The sequence below is a fragment of the Eptatretus burgeri genome, chromosome 12 (assembly GCF_056783735.1).
Source record: "Eptatretus burgeri isolate ZD-2024b chromosome 12, Ebu_testis_v1, whole genome shotgun sequence".
Taxonomy (NCBI): Eukaryota; Metazoa; Chordata; class Myxini; order Myxiniformes; family Myxinidae; genus Eptatretus; species Eptatretus burgeri.
Genome location: NC_140972.1, coordinates 52,779,560 through 52,798,318, shown reverse-complemented (window position 1 = coordinate 52,798,318; position 18,759 = coordinate 52,779,560). Strand labels below are relative to the sequence as shown.

The 18,759-nt window shown below is 41.5% G+C and overlaps 1 protein-coding gene across 9 annotated transcripts in view; it reads left to right on the top strand.

Annotated features, from left to right (window-relative positions):
* DCTN1 (dynactin subunit 1) overlaps nt 1–18,759 on the top strand; it is a 74,502-nt gene that overhangs the window by 19,987 nt on the left and 35,756 nt on the right. For 4 of the 9 annotated variants that reach the window (XM_085850576.1, XM_085850575.1, XM_085850572.1 and 1 more), the window contains 9 exons: nt 138–169; nt 3,863–3,880; nt 5,587–5,604; nt 9,968–10,186; nt 12,320–12,517; nt 12,616–12,820; nt 14,236–14,314; nt 15,551–15,710; nt 15,812–15,916. In XM_085850576.1, the coding sequence (XP_085706702.1) occupies nt 138–169; nt 3,863–3,880; nt 5,587–5,604; nt 9,968–10,186; nt 12,320–12,517; nt 12,616–12,820; nt 14,236–14,314; nt 15,551–15,710; nt 15,812–15,916 (1,034 nt within the window). Of the gene's footprint in view, nt 1–137; nt 170–3,862; nt 3,881–4,834; nt 5,062–5,586; nt 5,605–9,967; nt 10,187–12,319; nt 12,518–12,615; nt 12,821–14,235; nt 14,315–15,550; nt 15,711–15,811; nt 15,917–18,759 lie in introns of those variants that run through there. The other 5 variants (XM_085850574.1, XM_085850577.1, XM_085850573.1 and 2 more) reach the window with 4 other exon arrangements.

Sequence of the window (18,759 nt, the reverse complement as noted above, 5' to 3'; positions counted from 1 at the left end):
CACAACAATTTGTAACATTGCAGACAGATGGTTTAATTTTACATGCTGAAAGACCATTAAAAGATTTATAATGAATTCTTAAAACGAATATTCCAGCTTTTTTAACTTGCGAATTTATTACTTTGTTTTGTTTGCAGACGTTTCTGAAACTCTGAGGTCGAGCAAACTGGTGGGTTTTGTTGTTGTTTGTGCAAATGCACTTTATTTTGTGAATGTTTGCTCTTAGCAAAGCTGCTTCTTCCTCTTCTTGCGGATGCATGTGTAATTACAAATTTGGCCCACTGGTTGCATCATGAGTGTGGCATGGCTGTGCGACTGATAGTGTTGGCGAAGCTACTTTGAAAACCGAGCAGGCTAAAGCTACAAGCTACCCCTTTAAAAAGTAGCTAGTTACACTTGTTAACTATTTTGAAAAAATAAAAAGTAGCGAGCAACTCTTAAAATTGACCGAAGGGATGGTGTAAAAGGAGCACTCTTACATTTGAGCTGTCTAGTCTGGGTTTGATTCCCAACCTGACAATAAACTGTCCAGATTGTTGATTCGCAGGCAGGACTCTACATCACAAAGTGCACCTTACCTCGGATGGCCATGAAGCCGGATATCCTGTGCACTCGCATTGGTGGACATTAATGATCCCATGGTGTCCTTCGCAAAAACAAACAGGAGGCGAGCTATCGCCAGCACCCAAAACATATTCCAAAAAATGACTGGTGTGAAGGTAATGGCAAACCACCGAGCATGATCGTTGCTTTGTGACTGTTTTGGCAGCACTGAAAGTCTGCAGACCAGGTTGACCTGAATGCCACTTGGTGCTGATGTTGCTCATTTTAAACCTACTTTTACATCATATTGAATTTACTTAAATTAACACCTTCGATGGGTGCATCCTTGGGGGTAGGAGGGAGGGTGCTGTGTCTTTAAAGCATAGCTTAGAAACACTTTGAATGAAACCTGTATTTTAGTGTTGAGCTTGTGTACAGTTTAACTCACCATGATATTCAGGGCCAGGGTAACATTTTTTGGGCTTCGTGCCAAACAAATTTGTGGCACTCATTTGTCTCTTGTTCTCCTCTTTTTTTTTTTTTTTTCTTTTACTCTGTTTTTTTGTGTCTCGTCAAAATGAACTCTCCCACTCTGCCTCTCACCTGCGCATGTAACAGTGTGCACACTGGCACGAATGCCATTGACAGTTCAATGATGTCATGCACCAGTAAATGACTGCAGTGCAGAAATATAAGATAATGTAAACTACAACACAACACAACGACAGCATTATGTGGCACTTAAAACATTTATACACCTTTCAAATGCATTGTTTTTTTAAAGCATTTTTTGAGGTTATTTCTCTGAAATAAGCTCATAGAGTGGGTCCCAGTGTCTGGCCATCCATCCGGAGGTACAGTACGTCCATTAACATTTCACTAAGACCTCTTCTCCTTACAAACTACATGACCGATTTATGGACCAAATTTGGTATGATACATCAGAACAGTAATGTCTCCATGGGGATGCACTCCCCATCTGGATCCACCCCCTCTAAGAGGCTGAAAAGGGGGGTTTCGCCTCAAATTCAGATAATTTTTTTGAAAATCTTTTCAGAAACCAACAGCTAGATGCAGACCAAATTGTTCATGAAACATAACGACCATGCCGTTCACTTAACATGTGCGCCCCATGACCATACCACTTCAGCCCCTTCTCCCTGCTTGTTGGGAAAGTAACCATCAGTGCAGAAAGTAACCATCCCCCACGGGGATATTTTTGAAATGTATCGTGATGTGTTAACTTAAATGGGAACCCAAACGCTCAGACCACCTCGACGCTAATCTATCCCTTGATACCCTACAAAGTAGATATGTCTTTTTCCCAATTTCCTTATTATAAAGTAAGTAATTTTGCAAATAAAAGTCAATCTTCTTCTTCTTCAGATTAGCCATGACGTTACACCTAGGAGTCCACCACTTCCTTATCGTGTACAGGTTACATCGTGATGCGATTTGACTGAAATAGTGAATAATTTTCGATTTTCCACACATATGCTGAGTCGAAGGTTTCATGCTACACCAATGGGCGAAAGATCCAAGGGTTTCCAGAAATTGGGCGAGGTTTGTCCGAAACACATGAGCGTGGTTCGGGCCTCCAAAATGTTTGTTGTTGTGCTCAGAACATATTACTGAGCACTGTTATGAAACAAAATAGATGGCTATAGATCTTGTTATTATCCACCACAACTGAGAGAGGATGCCATCCCTATGATTAAGCGGAAGAAACAGCTGTCGCTCGAAACTGTAACCCCATTTCTACCCAGCTACCAGCTTATGCACGCAGGCGATTTTGAGCGGTGAATCAAACACCTGTTGCCATGCCCATCAGTTACCACAAGAGCACCTGAAAATAATTATCTACGATAATCATCTACTCTGAGAGGATTTGACCAAGGACTCTAAAACTTTTCAAGGTCCCCCCCCTCCCCCAACCACCCATCAACAATCACCCCCATAATACCCACCACTATCCTCCACAACCCCCATCTACCATCACCCTTGCAATACCCACCACCAAACCACACACCCCCACAATACCCACCATGACCGCACACACCCCCTCCACAACCACACACCATCAATCACCACCACCACCACCACACCGTCCTCCCCTCGAGTACCCACTCACCTCCACTGGGGTGAAGATTGACACCCTATGGACACGATGGTGGGACATGGCAAAGACAGAAATGGTGTCCAGGGGAAGCATGAAACAGGACGATCCTGTAACATACAAGACACCTGGTCAATCTGTGACGGTGGGACAAAGCATTCGTTGCCCATTTTGTCCGTCGTGCCCGTGCTGTCGGGCAATGACGTGTATTTCTGCTCGAGTAATACATAAACCGATTTATTATTAGATTAATACAAAATCCCTCCCTTACAAAAAAATTATTAATTAATACAAGAAAAAGGAAGAAGACAGACCACCCACCTGTCAGCGATGGCGAAGTGAGAGGCCCATCGACTCAGCTTCTTCGTGGAGAGATTCCAATAATCTTGAAGACCTTGGTTTCCACAAGCTGAGCAAGGTGTGAGGCAGGGTGCCAGCTCCGAGGGGAGAGCAGTATTCCATCAAGCTGCGGATGATGGCTTTGTTGCGTCTTTGGAGGCCACCTTGAAATGTGATTCGCCCAAGAGAGATCATGGCTGATAGTGAGACCCAAGAGTTTGAAGGACTGAACTTCTTCGAGAGGGTTGTTGAGAAAGTAGATGAGTTTTTGCAGGTATGGTCCTTTCAGAGAGACAGAGACAGAGACGGATTTCTCAGGGTTAAAAGACATATTCCAAGTGTCTGACCAGTTTGTGATGAAGGTGAATTCCTTGTCAAATTGGGAATTTGACCAGGAATTCGCCTACTTCTTGTTGAAAGTTACTGGATCATTTATGTCCATGTACTAATGCCAGCAGAGAGAACACCCAGCTTAACTTCCCTTCTGGCGGAGGGTGCGATATTTCATGCAAAGCAGGATGACAGTGTGTAGTCAGGTTAAGAATCAAACCCAGACTGCATAGCTCAAAGGTAAGTGTGCTACCACCTCTGCCCACATCCTGTAAAGACCTCTGATGATACCAAAGTATCTATTTCTGCCATTGCTTGCATTTTGAAATCTCTACTATCCTCTTTGCCAACGTGCATGATCTATTTGAGCAATTGCAATCCCTTGCATTAATGTAGCCTGACATGCTTTTATTTATTTATTTATTTATTTTTTACTCGTGCGTACTTTAAATTTGCTGCTTACCGATGGTTGCTGTGATGACTGAAAAAAATCCTTTGCTTTCGTTGGTTTTTGTTTTGTTTTTTGACCTGAAGAGGGCGGCAAAACCAAAGGTGGATATTAATATTGTGGGTGTGTGCATGTGCATGCAACATTCCCAACAGTTGTCTCATTCCTCCCCTGGGTTTACATGCACCTGTCGCAGCACTTTTGCATGCACTTGAATTGGCCATCTGCTAACGCTGGGCCTAATGTCTTCCAGAGCCTCTGTCACTGGATTTGTACCGTTTTAGCTGTTTGTTTTTTTGTTTTGTTTTTCTCAATCAAGCATCAACTTTGATCTTGTCAATTTTAAAGGTAAAACGATGTGTTTTTAATCGTTGATTGAAACTTCAATTGGTGAAAGTGCTTTGTCCAAAGGTTTCCTGCTGCAGCACTGGTGACGAACACACTGTTGTTCTTCATTCATTTTCATACATTTGTGGTCTCCCCCGCATGATGATCCTTTTTGATGACTTGCTTTGGATTGGATTGTAACGCACACCATCACACCCATCCTGCAGTGCACTCGTTCGGACGTTTACCTTCCCGTGACCACTTATGCTGCCATTGGTGCAAAGAGTCACAAAGGACTTCCGCCGGTGCCTCCCATTTTGTAACCCATTGTGAACAACGATGTTTCTTTCCTAAACGGGTGTGTGCACGTTGTCCGTTGCTTGTGCTACAGTCGGGCGTGAAGTTTCTCGGGCAAAGCGAAGAATGACGTCCAATCAATGGATTGCTTCACAGTAGGTAAAACGTCTGAAACTGAAGATTCAAATTTATCCTCGAAATGCATAAATGGCACCTATCACATCATCTGCTGCCATCCCTGGTGGTATCTCGCCAGATATTTGAAACCGGAGCTGCTCGCATCAAGCAGGCAGATTTGCATTCTGCTGGTGATGTCATAACGTATTGGTGCTGTAGTCGCTCGTAATCCCCCACGATGCATGGCTGTTGGCTTGCCAGGGTACGCTGCTGCTGGCGTCATGACGCAGCCGCGGCTTCGAGCCCGAAGAGCGTCGATTTGCCCAGGCCATCCGGCTCACCGAACCGTACATCTGTTTTCTCTACCCACGCTCATTGTCTTTCATCGCCAGCTCTTTGTAATTCCAGGGGACGGCGACAAAAAGGGCTTTGTTAATAGGATAGGCTTTGCACGCCGTCGTAGGACAAAGCACAGAGCATTCGCTGTTACCCATCGCTCGGCAATCCCTGGGTTACGATGAAGCGATCGGCAACAGGGCTAAAGGTACGGGTTTATGTTGTTAAATGTGCTTCCCCAGTGAGTGCATGGTCATTTAATTTTCCTGTTTTTAATTGAATTTTATTATTTTCTCTTTGCTAATTGATTGCATAAATCAGAGGAAATTCTAAGCCTGCAACCAACAACGTATGTGATTTAAATTGAACGCTGAATATTCAAAAATGAAAACATTTTTCTCGGGCATTTTGAGGTTTACAATTTTTTTTTTGTTGATTTTTATAAGTCGCACCAAGCTGGAAAGGCAGTGCTCATGCTGCACCTTGTCCATTACATTCTCAATTGCTTATAACGTTTTCTGCTTTTGTTTTTACTCTGGAGTATTTAATGAACACGTTGCACTCGCAAACGTATGATTTTATGGGCCAGGTCAGGGTTTTGTTGCTGAATGCTCATCGGTTCAGCGTAACATTTGCACCATGGTTGCTAAAGTGAGAATTTGTACTGTTCGCTCGATACTTTGTATCTCTTGTCTTACTTCAAATGCCTGCAATCTTTCTCACTGCCGACAAGGCCTCCCGAAGATCCAAGGTGAGAGCTATCGACACCTGTTGATAATTGTGTTTTTGTATGCCGTTCCTCATTTACACTCCATCAGTCTGTAGTCCTGTTTGCCTTCTGTTGTTTAGGTTCTCCATGAGCCTGGACTTGTGTATTTTAAAATACATACATGTATATTTTTCACACACATATATTAGGAGCACACTGACCCTAGATGTGACATAACACTGACATCATGCACATAAATTATGCCAAGTCACATCTCGGGTCAGTGTGCTTCTTTCATTTAATTTATTATTCCTGACTGCAAACCTCCGACCTGGTGTTCATCAGGGTAGAGACAATGTGTTCATGTGGCAGACGACACTTGCTAACAGGTCGTGCAGCAAGTGCTGTGATGGGACATTATCTGTGCCTTGCTGCCTCGTCAAGTTCGGGGGGTTGATTCGTGTGTGTGTGTGTGTGTGTGTGCGTGTGTGCGTGTGTGCGTGCGTGCGTGCGTGCGTGCGTGTGTGCGTGTGTGCGTGCGTGCGTGTGTGCGCGCGCGCGTCTGCATTTTTTACACACACGTCTGAGAGTTTGCTGAGGCTTTCTACTTTTTGTTTTTGAGTGACCTACATATTCCAAATACTCATTTATGTTTCATTTACTGGCAATCATTATTTAACGATTGCTATCTTGGGAGAATAAACTGTTTTAAGATGTTGAGCACCCAACATCAATCGTTTCATCATTACCCTCGTCAAAGGAGAGGGTTTTGCATTTTGGTCCGTTTGTTTGTTTGTCTGTTTGTTTGTCCGCACAGAACTTTCGTGTTTCTCTACTCATGTGGAAGGTTGTAATGATAATTGTGATGTCAGAGGTCATGTGGTGTGGCAGCCATATTGGAAAAATGGAAAAACTTTGGACCTCTATATCTCTGAAACTGCACCAAGGGAATATTTGAACCTCATGAGGAATGAGTGTGGTTTTTTTTTTTTTTACAACGTGGCGACATCGCGCTGTTATATAATTGGTTATTCTGTCCTGTGTCTTGTGTCACACTTATGGCCGTATACGTCCCTTTGATCTGAGGGCTATAAATAGAAATTTGTCCAACGTCACAGCTTTTCCCATCATGCATGCTAATTCACCGTGTCTACATTTAAATTTTATAACTGCAAAATTGTTTCATCATTCTTAACCTAGACTTTTACTGCCCCCAGCCGCGTGATATCGAAGTATTCGCTTCTTGTTTTTTTTCATGACGTCTTAATTGCATATGTCGAACGCTATACATCCAATCGATATGAAAATTTTTGAGGGTCATCTTGGGATAAAATGATCCACAGAAAAACAAAAAGATGACTATCGGTCATGTGATTCGGCAGACATATTGTTTTTTTTATTTTTTTTTAAAAAAAACCTTAAAAATATTTTTCTCTGAAATGACTGAACAGATAGAGATGAAACTTTACATGTATGACCGCCTGTCCATGAGGAACAAAAGATTCACACATATGATGTCATAGGTCACATGGTTTGGCAGCCATATTGGATTTACCATAAAACCTTTAAAAATACACCACTCAAAAGAAGTCCTGGCGAGGGTCTGCAATCTCTGATTACTCTTTTTATTGTTTTTGAATTGCATTGCAATCATGGGCTTTTATGGAACGTCTACGCCTGCCAGAAACTCTGCAATTGCACTAATAAATGGCACTGTTTCCTCTCGGCATTCAGCCTCCTTATGTACAGCTGGCAGGATAGCTTTGAGGTGTGTGTACTTACCTTTGACCTGTTCAGCTTGGGTAAGAATGTCGACACAGCTATAAACTGCCACCCTGGTGTTTTGCCTGCAGGGCGTGGCATTGATGTGTACCGCCGTCCCTCGGATGGACGTTAAACTGGGCGACCCGTCTGCCGGAATTAATTGGTAGATGTTAAACTTCTCGTGGTGTCATTCAACAGAGTAGGTGAGCAATCACCATCACCAAGAACATATTACAAATTCCTACCCCAAATCACATTCAGTCAAACGTCAGTCCTGGCCAGTGGGCCAAAAACTTTCCTTGTCCAACTACACCAAAAGGTTGGTAAAACTGGGACTGTTAACATTGTAGTAGTTGTAGTATTTGTAGTAGTAGTTATAGTAGTTGCAGTAAATTCCTCCCTCGGTGTCCCAGAGGTTTTTCTTTTGCCATAAATATTTGATTTGCTCTGAAATATTGCCCTCTGATCAATATGGCCGTTGTCAATTATATATGAGGGCACTTTGAGGTGTCAGAGTGGACTTTCATCCCACAAGGATTGTTTGCAAATTTATTTATTTTGTTTAGTTCGGTGTATACATCATATATATATATATATATATATATATATATATATATATATATATATATATATATATATATATATATATATATATATATATATATATATATATATATATATATATATATATATATATTTCCGTGCATGACCTTTCTCGTTTCTCCATTCACCAGAGAATTCAATACAAAAAAAAAATTACAAAGTATAAATTTTATTTCCCTAATATGTTAACAAAAATTGATGTAAATGATTTATTTTATTATACATTTTGAACATGGTGTTGATGCATGTTCTGTTAGGTATGTCATGTATCTGAATTGAATGAGCTTTATTTGTTTGTTTGTTTGTTTATTTATTTTCTCTATCTTTATTTTTTGTTTTACTTTTTTCCTCTGCTGCTGAGTCCCTTGGTCATGCTTCTTGAAGATTGTTGTTTGCCAATGACCGCACATGTTTTATCGGGCAATTAGGGGAGGGGGGGTGTTGGGATGTAACTATATATATAGTATATCTTGGATATCAAGTCTTGGCTCGTGGAAGAGTGCCATAAGAGAAGATATAAAATAACACTCATTTTGGGGGGGGGGGGGGTTATCAATGCAATATTTGTTTTCTTCAAGATTCTTGAAGCTGATTTTAACTCGTACACTTGTTATATTTAATTTATTCTGTTTCTGTGCATTTTGTATGGTTTGGCCATGCGCATGCCATGTTTCCACCTGCAATCCATTACTAAATGCTCGAGAGTTGCTGCTTCTCATCCATTTGCGGAGTTGGCTGTCATTTTCGCTGCACTTAAAGCATGCAACTTGCAAAGCTTATCGGACCCAGGTGCAGCTGACCTTCGGTCTTAAAGTGAACTTTTATTACATCCAGCGTGAAGGTAGTTGATTATATATGTGCAGGATATCTCAAAAAGCTGTAGATAGATTCAGATGAAACTTGGTGGACAATGCTGGTTGTGTGACAAGGATGAAATGATTCAATTTTGGTGAAGATCCGGATCCGGATCCGATAATTTTTCACATGATTCTTCACCATTGAGAGATAAGGCTAAACTAATATATCACGTAATATCTCAAAAATGTGTGGATGGATTCGGATGAAACGTGGTGAACAGGTTGGGTGTGTGACCATGACGAATTGATTCGATTTTGATGATGATCCAAATCCAGATCTGGATACGAGAATTATTTAATTTTCTAAGTGATTCGTCACCATTGAGAGATAGGGTCAAAAACGATATAATACTGTATAGCATAATGTTTCAAAAATGTATTGGGCCCGATATGTCCTCGTGGATCAGGCATTACGTGGCGGAGGTATGCGCTCCACCGAGTGCCCTTCTAGTTTTTTATGCTTTTGTCCACCAGAACTTTCATTTTGTACAGAACATCCAGTCATGGGTGCTTCATAAGAAGGGCTTAATCATTATCTGCACGCTTTTTGAAGAAAAACAAATTGCAGGGAATGTTAGAATCGGCTCCATCTCACTGTCCGTCACAATGTCTCCCAAAGGATTGGGCAGAAATTCACCAATCTTGGTAGTTATGATCACCTCATGGCACGAATGTGCAAGAGCAGTCATTTCTGGCCCCTCTCTGTGAGGTAGGGTTAAAATATCAAATACAGAACAGAAAAATGCAATTACATGCACATTTTGAAACTTTTTATATGCAATCAACATTGGGGGGCGGGGGGAACACATGAAATATGTAACGATTTCTTGGATTTGACTCCCGGACCTCTGTGTGGGAACTTAGAGTCACAGTTGTCAAAATGGAAATAAGTTTTTCACTCAAAATTTGATATTGGGGCATTTCTGGTGGAACCTTTTGCCATCTTTCAACTTTGCTTTTGATGGGATCAAAGCATGGGGATTTGCGATGGCATGCCATCGACTTCGCGCTCGTTGTTCTTGAATGCTGCTTGTTGTGCCATGGCTTGCACATGGAAACGTAGCAAAGTCCATGGCAAAATATTTAACATTACGACTTTGCTTGTAAATAAATAATAAAAAACAACACTTTGCTGCAATATTAAAGCAACATTAAATGCTATGCCCCGTGGAAATTTTCAGCCGAGCCGCTTGAGCACTCCTTCAGCATTGCAGACCCCAAGCTCTGTTGGGGCTGCATCTGGTGCAACCTCGACTTCTGCCTCGGCCTCGGGTGCAGAGATAAGCAGCAGTGAACCTGGTACTCCAGCTCAAACCCCCTCGGCCATGCCCACATCCGGTGTCTCCACTACAACACCGCACCCCGTCTCCTTTGCACTCTCCACAACCCCCCCAAGCAAGGTTTGTTGTGTTTGCATTGTTCGCTGTATAATCACGAGAACTTGCAGAGTTGTTAACTTGAAATGTTAGGATGCTTATTGGGTGGTCGCGAGACTACCGTTATTCTCAGGTTTTCCGTCTGTCTGTATGTATGAAATGGACGGCTCTGGAGGTCAGAGTCAACCGATTTTGATGAAACTTGACTGGTAGGTTCATACCAGGATCTAGTTGTATGCTTTTGAGCGCCGTTGCTATGGACACCACCGTTGCCGAGCAATGGGACTTTGAAATTTTTGAAAAAATCCGAAAAATATTTATATATTTTTTTTTTTTCAAAAATCGGCTTCCAGGCTTTTATGCGCACTACAATCAACCTCTTTTTCAAAAAATTTCAGCCCGATCCGTCAAAAACTGTATGACTAGTATGCAATTATGTAGCGACCACCCATGTCGCCTACCGGCTTGTTGTTCTATTAATCCGTATCCTTTATTTAAAACTTGGCTTATTTCGGTTGCATTAATTTAATTTTTTTAAACAATCCCACAATTGAATTGGTTTCTGTCAGAATGCAGACTGAACCTTGTTCGTTCGGGTGAAGCAAAAACAAACAAATGACAACAAAGTTCATGTGAACCTTCCTCTGAAAACATGTGCCATATGCATCAGGAACAGCTGGGAGCAGACATGAATGTTGTATGTGCATCCAATGGAGGCCTTGTAAACTCTCACCAAATTTCTGTCACTGGTCAAGTGTCAACAAGGCTAGTGAAAATTGCTTTGCAATGTGTGTCCCCTTCCATTGTGATATTTTGTAAGTCCAAAAACGGCATAAACTGAAAAATTGACGAAACACCCTGAAGCTGAAAGTTGTTCTGTTATTTATTATAAAGCCATGTACCAAGTTTCAGTTGAATATGTTAAAGGGTATGGGAACAAAATCTGAAAGACCACAGGTGGGACAGACGGAGGGCAAGCCTATAATCCCCTCCGGTGAAACCGAAGAGTGCTAATGAAACGACACAAAAGTACTAATTGGCTTGAAACACCGTTCTTGATCCATCTAAATTTATATCCATTACATTTTTTCCGAAAATCTCTATGGGACAATCGGATTTAATTACGTCTGCCACCGAAGGTAAACGGAGGTTATGTTTTCACCCTTGTCTGTTTGTGTAGGATATCTCAAAAAGTTGTGGACATTTTCGGACATTTTTGTGGACAGGTTGGGTGTGTGATGAGGATGAATTGATTAAATTTTGGTGAAGATCCAGATACTACAATTTTGTCAGTGATTCTTCACCATTGAGAGATAAGACCAAAACAACGTATAGCATGATACCTCAAAGTTATGGACGGATTCGGACAAATCTTGGTGGACAGGTTGGGTGTGTGACATTGACAAATTGCCTTGATTTTGATGACGATCCGGATCTTGGAATGTCTTTTCAACGATTCTTCGTCATTGATAAATGTGGCCAGAAACAATATATTTTATGATATTTCAAAACATTGTGGATGAGTTATGACAACACTTGGTGGGTGAAATTGTTAGGTGAGAAGAGGAAGCCGATTTGATTTTGCCTCGGGTTCAAATCCAGATCTGGCTTATCGGTGGGATACAAAATGTAAACCGTTCAGTCTGGTGGAGGTATGCGCTCCAACGAGTGCTGTTTTACTTTCTGATTATTTTTCCCTTTCGACTTTTTTTTTAAACTCTATATGAACCTACTGAGTGTCTTAGCTGGCAATACGCTGCAGCGATTCTTCCATGTGAATCGTAAGTGGTTGTTCGTGAGCGATTTAACACATTCGCAAAATAAACGAGTTGACTCTGCAGGCTGGCGTGAATCCTTGTCATCTTCAAGTGGTTTTTGAACCTTCATTGGCATAGTTTCCTGCATTCTAACTTCCAGTGTTTTAAAATAAAAATAAAAAATTCAATTAGGAATTGTACCCTAGATGTCTCGGTCGATTGATCGGTTGATCACACGGCGATAGTCGGGCTGTTGAACTTGCTCGTGGGTGAAACCCCAACTCCGTTGGAACGTTCTACCTGCACGAATAGCCTCTTATAGCCGGCTTCAAATGATTTGCCCCATTTATTAAAACACGGCCAAAAACTCGCGTTTGTTTTCTTTGACACGACCCTGCAGGAGGAGGAAAACCTTAGACTGCAAGTGAAAGACCTGGAAGAAAAGCTCGAGACCCTGAAGATGAAACGCACTGAAGACAAGGCAAAGCTTAAGGAGCTAGAGAAATACAAAATCCAAATGGAGCAGCTGCAGGAATGGAAGACCAAAATGCAGGAACAGCAGTCTGATCTTCAGAAACAGCTCAAGGAAGCCAAACGGGTAAAACTTCCATATATCATTTTAGTTCAAACAAAAAATTGCTCTTTTTACAAAGTGGTCAATCTTTTGAAGCATCACACCGAAGGATCCCGTTTCAGGAAGCCAAAGAGGCTGCCGAATCCAAAGAGGGGTACATGGAAGAGATGGCAGACGTCTCCGATGCAATCGAGATGGCTACTTTGGACAAAGAAATGGCTGAAGAGAGAGCAGAGTCACTGCAGCAGGAGGTGGACTCACTCAAAGAGAAGGTGGAGGAGCTCACCATGGACCTGGAGATTATCAAGCATGAAATAGAAGAAAAAGGTCAGAGAATGCCAAATTGCATTGGTGCAAGTTCGTGGATTTATTCCGAGCGAGGTTGGTGTTGCATTCATGTGAGGACATTTTACTTTGATACACAATGGGAATTTTGGTTGATTTGTTCGGGAGCGAGGAAAATCTGTGCCTTTGCGCAAAATCCAAGGAAACATTAACTGTCGTGAAGACCGCAAAGTTTGGTGCTTGGTATTATAGTTGGAAGCATTTTTCATGCACAGTGTTCATGTAATTTAATGCTGTCTTATACAATGATAATTGTCTCGCATGACTCGATTTCTCTTTAAAAACCAACAACACATATTTGTTGTGTTTTTTTTTTTATGTTGAATATTGTTGCATTCATACATGGGGAGGGTGGCATGTATTGGATTTGGACTATATTTCACTTCGGTTCGTATGTAGATTTTACGTGTACAGTGCTGCGAATGTATGTGGAAGAAGCACAACATCCAACTCAAGATGGTAAGGGTAGAGAGTCCTGCTTCAAGCCTGATGCTGCACACCAGTGGGAACATCAAGATAATGTTGAGTAGTTTGGCGTCGTAATGAACCGATGGTAAGAACTAGATCTGTGTGATGTTTTATGTACCAGGATTAAGTGGTGTTTGTCTTCTGTGAATATACCAGCAGACCCACCAGTGGACAAAATGATCTTTCTTTCCATTTAAAAATTTCTTTATTGACTTGCCCTCATCTTTTACTTCTTCACCTTTGGGTCACTGGAAGTGGTGTGATTGAAAACGATTTGGTCTTCGAGGCAGAGGTGATGATAGAGGGAGAAAACAAAATTAGCATCAAGAGAGGAGTGACAGTCTGGGAAGACAAGAGGGTAGCGTGCCACAGAGTGAACGTGTCCTATCGGTGACCCATGGTACATGTGCAAGCTTTATGGATTTGCGTCGTTTGACAATGTGGAAGCCTGCTTCATTTGCCACTACTTGTGTGCACAATCATTGCTGCTGGGCATCATTCGAGCAACAAATTTATCTTACGGCCTCTTACTGGGCCTTTGGAGCCAAGACCTCAAACTAGCCAGTCAATCTTTCCGACTATGCATTCGTTGTATATATCTCACTTTTTTGGTTTGCCCTGCCCTGCCGTGTCCTGGTTCAACCTTATCTGCCGGGTGCCTCATCCAGTCTCGTCTGTGTTCAGAAGAATTGATTCATTTTGGTTTCTCTTAAAAGATTGTTTTTGTTCTCTTAAAAGAGGACCCACGTTGCATCACTTCCGTGTGATGGCTGTGCAAATTGGAGTTGATTTGGTAAGATTGGCCATCATGGATTTAGCCCACAGACCTGGGTGCGATGCATATCTTCTTTACCCCAGGGAATTGTCAGTATTTTATGGACGCATTTAACTTTTTAAGGTTAAACCTAATCTATTGCTTCTTTCCTTAGGGTCAGAGGGAGCTGCGTCGAGTTACCAGCTGAAGCAATTGGAGGAACAAAATTCCCGTCTTAAGGAGGCTTTGGTCAGGTGTGAATCTTATTTTTCACAATCATCAGCAATCCTCTTTTTTTTTGTGATCGTTTTTGGATTTGCAATGGCATGCATGCATTATGAAGCTTACAGTGAGAAGACAACCCATTGAATTGGAAATTATGTTGGGATTTTCAGTCTGATCAGAAAGCTCTGACCTCTGACCTCTAGAGCACTGGAGTATATATAGAAATAATCAAAAAGTAGAACAGCACTCGTGAGAGCACATACCTCCACCAGACTGAACGGTTTACATTTTGTATCCCACCGGTAGGCCAGATCTGGATTTGAACCTGAGCTAAAATCAAATTGGCTTGCTCTTGTCACCTAACAATTTCACCCACCAAGTGTTGTCATAACTCATCCACAATGTTTTGAAATATCGTGAAATATATTGTTTTTGGCCCCATTTATCAGAGGATTGACTCCTCTGACCTCCAGAGCTGTCCATTACATACATACATACAGACAGACGGAAAACCTGAGAATAACGGTAGTCGAGCGACCACCCAATAGCGTCTGATCAGTTTCAGTCTGATCTGATCAGTAATTTCAGTCTGAAAGAAAGAAATTTTCAGAAAGCTTTATTATAACTAGAGGACTGTGATCGGAGATCGCTGATGGTTCCCAGGATAGCCAACTCGTAATATTAGCCAATTTGTAGCACTTGCAATTCTGCCTCCGTAATGAAAACTAATGTATTATACTCCAATGAAACAGCATCCATAGGTGAAAAAGAACTTATCTTTTTTTTGTTTTGTTTTTCCTTTCCTAGATGTCATAATTGAATGGTAAACATCATTGTAATAGATCTGCCACAGAATACAAATGTGGGTGACAAAAAGGTGAACATTTAGATTCAAACAAAAATTTATAATAATGCAGTACGCTGAACGGTATGGCATGGTAGTCCAGGGGTAATGATTCTCACTTTGGGTGCGAGAGGTCTCGTTTTTGAATCTTGGCCAAGCCCAATGAAAAATTTGGGGCTTTTGCTTCAAAAAAAACGGGACACCAAGACAAAACACTTCATGCCTCTCTCCAGGAACCGTAATAATACTTCATCTCAGCAACCAAGGTGTAAAGCTGAGAACTCACCATTTTGACCAAGATTGTCATTATTACAGAACAAAAAAGCAAACGATAACATGACTGCCAAAGACCTAACCACCAAGCGATTACTTTTGGCTGCAATCTCGTGTGGTGTGCTGTAACTTCAGCCCTTACCGGCAGGATGCGAGACTTGTCAGCCACGGAGAAGCAAGAGCTGATGAAAACCCAGAAACAGATGGAAAAGAGGAACGCTGAACTGGAGATGGCTCGAGTCCAGAAGGAGAAACTCCAAGCAGAATTACTGCAAGCCGAAAACATTGTGGATGAGCTAAAGGAACAGGTTGCTTGAGCAAAAACAAAGAAATAGATTTGCGTTCATCGCATCGTTCTGTTCGCGGTCATGCTGCGACGTCTGACCTAACTGTGCTGCATGCTTTTCAGGTGGACATGGCACTGGGAGCGGAGGAGATGGTCGAGACATTGACAGAGAGGAACCTCAATCTGGAAGAACGTGTCAGGGAGTTTATGGAAAATGTGACCGATCTGGTAGGTTCCGTTAATTTTAGCTTTTTTTGCTTTTGTACAACTATCATTTTCACGGTCGATTTTTGTTATTACAAATGCAGAATATTTCATTGTAAATGTTGTTCCTTTTCAAGTGAAGAAATATTTTCACATACTAATAATCATAATAATTAATGATGTGAGTTCCCTTCCAAGGAACTTCTACACAGGACGAGGTCATTAGTCTCTTCAAGCCTGTGCAATGGTTGCCAACTTGCGGTTGTTTGTCCATACGCTATCCTTTTTAAAATGCTGAGCATCAAGGAGAGAAGCCACAGCGTGTACCATTTTTAGTCTTTGGTATGATTGGGCTGCGTACAAGTCATTGGTTGGACTCGAACTGCCGACGTCCCAGACTCAGAGTGGATGCTTTAACTCTTGCACCACTGTTTTTGCAGCATATTTTGGTTATTGTCATGTTATTCTAGCCCTTGGCTAGCGAGCCGTACACCATTCTTTTGGATGAGAGAAAGTTGATAAGGACGGGTGGTGGACGGGCTTCAAATTTGTTGGAAGCAAGTGAAACCACAATCGTTATTTTAATTGTGTGCAGATAATGTTGTTCAATTGGATACCGCTATAATGAAATGATTCCAGTTTGCAGCATTGTGTTAACTTCCCAATGTTTGTTAATGGCAGTCACGAGGAGTTTCACTCCCGCGCCAACAGTTTTACCATTCTTGAATCTCCATGGTGACTTGTCTAGTTTCTGTGCCTGATGCCATTTCGTATTCATCATATGCATGATGGCATCGCCTCAAACTCGTAATATGATGACAATTTTTTGTTTTTTAATGTTAAGGTTTGTGTGGCTACATGCAATGCGGTTACTTCTGTGGCCTCAACTCATAATCAACCAAATCGAAGAAATATTATTTCATTGGAATCCATTTTGGTTGAGGTTGAAATATTCTACGCGTGTGGTATCTAGATGTGAAATCACCCTGTTCAGAGAATGCCAGAAGTCGTTTTCATGGCAAAATGCCCCAACCCCCCACCCTCGAACTCCACCCCCTCCCCAGCAAAGTAACATTGTATGGAAATTGTCATTTTTACTTGTTTAGACTCTACTACAGTAATGTAGTACGTCGCGCTTTATTTCGTACAAACACGTGGCCATGTGCACAGCCTCAAATGAGAGCTGTTCAGGTTATTTGGAGTCATACAATTGCCACCTAAGAAGCGTCTGAAAACGGCCTTCTATCGATTGTTTCTTTCAAAACTGTGCCAAATCAACTGAAGTTGGTGAAAAAGACCAGGAATCGGAGGAGGAAGAACGAGGTTTTGATAATCCTTACTCACCCACAATACCTGATTATCGACAATGTGCCTGAGACATCAAGTAAGTGCACATGCCGACGATGGTGATCCGAGTCAGGGTATTTACCCGTCTTCGAGTGAAGTTGAGGATAACGACACTCCTCATGTGTATGCATTTAGGTATTTATAATTTTCAGGGAGAATTCAGTGCATAAGTAAGTTTTAAAGCTGCAATTTAATTTGTAAACATAAAACTTTTAATTGACGTGTATACATTTGTGAATGATGGCTGTTAAACTGGGTGGCCCAACTGCTGGTATTTGTTGGTGGATGTTAAAGATCCTATGGTGTCCTTCGCGAAGAGTCGATGAGCTTTTCCGGCACCACAAACGCATTACAAATTCCTGCCCTAACCAGTATTGTATCAGCGGCACAGCTATGCCCTCAGCCAACGATGCGATCCCGCAATCTTGTGCGCTGCACACAAAAGAGGATTTATGAATGTACAAGATGCATGCGGACAAATTTGATTCATTTTGTGTTTTTTCTGCTAGCTTTAGACAGTGTATGAATTTCTACAACAGTCAATATTTGAATCTATAATAGGTGAAAAAAAAAAGACTTGATTTATTTTTAAATTTTATGAAATTATGTTAGCCCTTTGAGATGTCATAAAATTTTACAGCAACCGTATGTTGAATGCAATGGTACGATACAAATCGTTCCTTTTTAGGTCATTCCAATGACCTAATAATATTGGTGAGAGAAAGGGTAATATCCGTCCGTCCGTCCGTCCGTCCGTCTGTTCACAATGAAGTTGAAGCGGGAGATCTGGTCATTAGTGATCCTGATAGAGGTCGATGAGACATACATGATGGTATGACTTTCAAGGTCACCAAAGGTCAAGGTCAAGGTCAGGAGGCCTTTGAAGTTGCGAAAATGACGATATAAAAATTCTATCTCCTCTGCCATTTCTCAAGCGATCTTGAATTTGATTGCAGCATATGAATCTATGGGACAATATCTAAATTTGGTCGGGCCGGATTTTCGATATTCGCTTTCGTTTTCGTGTCACGTGACTTCAAAGTTGGCAAAAAATGCGAAAATGCCGATTTTCAACATCTATCTCCTCCTACATTTCTCAAGCAATCTTGAATTTGATTGTGGCATATGAATGTATGGGACAATATCTAAATTTGGTCGGGCCGGATTCTCGATATTCTCTTTCGTTTTCGTGTCACGTGACTTCAAATTTGGCAAAAAAAAAATGCGAAAATGACGATTTTCAAAATCTATCTCCTCCTACATTTCTCAAGCAATCTTGAAATTGATTGTGGCAGATGAATTTATGGGACAATATCTAAATTTGGTCGGGCCAGATTTTCGAATTTCACTTTCGTTTTCGCGTCACGTGACTTCAAACTTTGCAAAAACTGCCCTACCTTCAGGAGGCTATATATTCTCTACTGGGCATGGTAAAAGTTAGTGAATGGTGTCATTGCATAGCAGCTGACCTTGTATATTTAGGTCATCTCTTCGAGCATTACCTAATAATATTGGTGTTG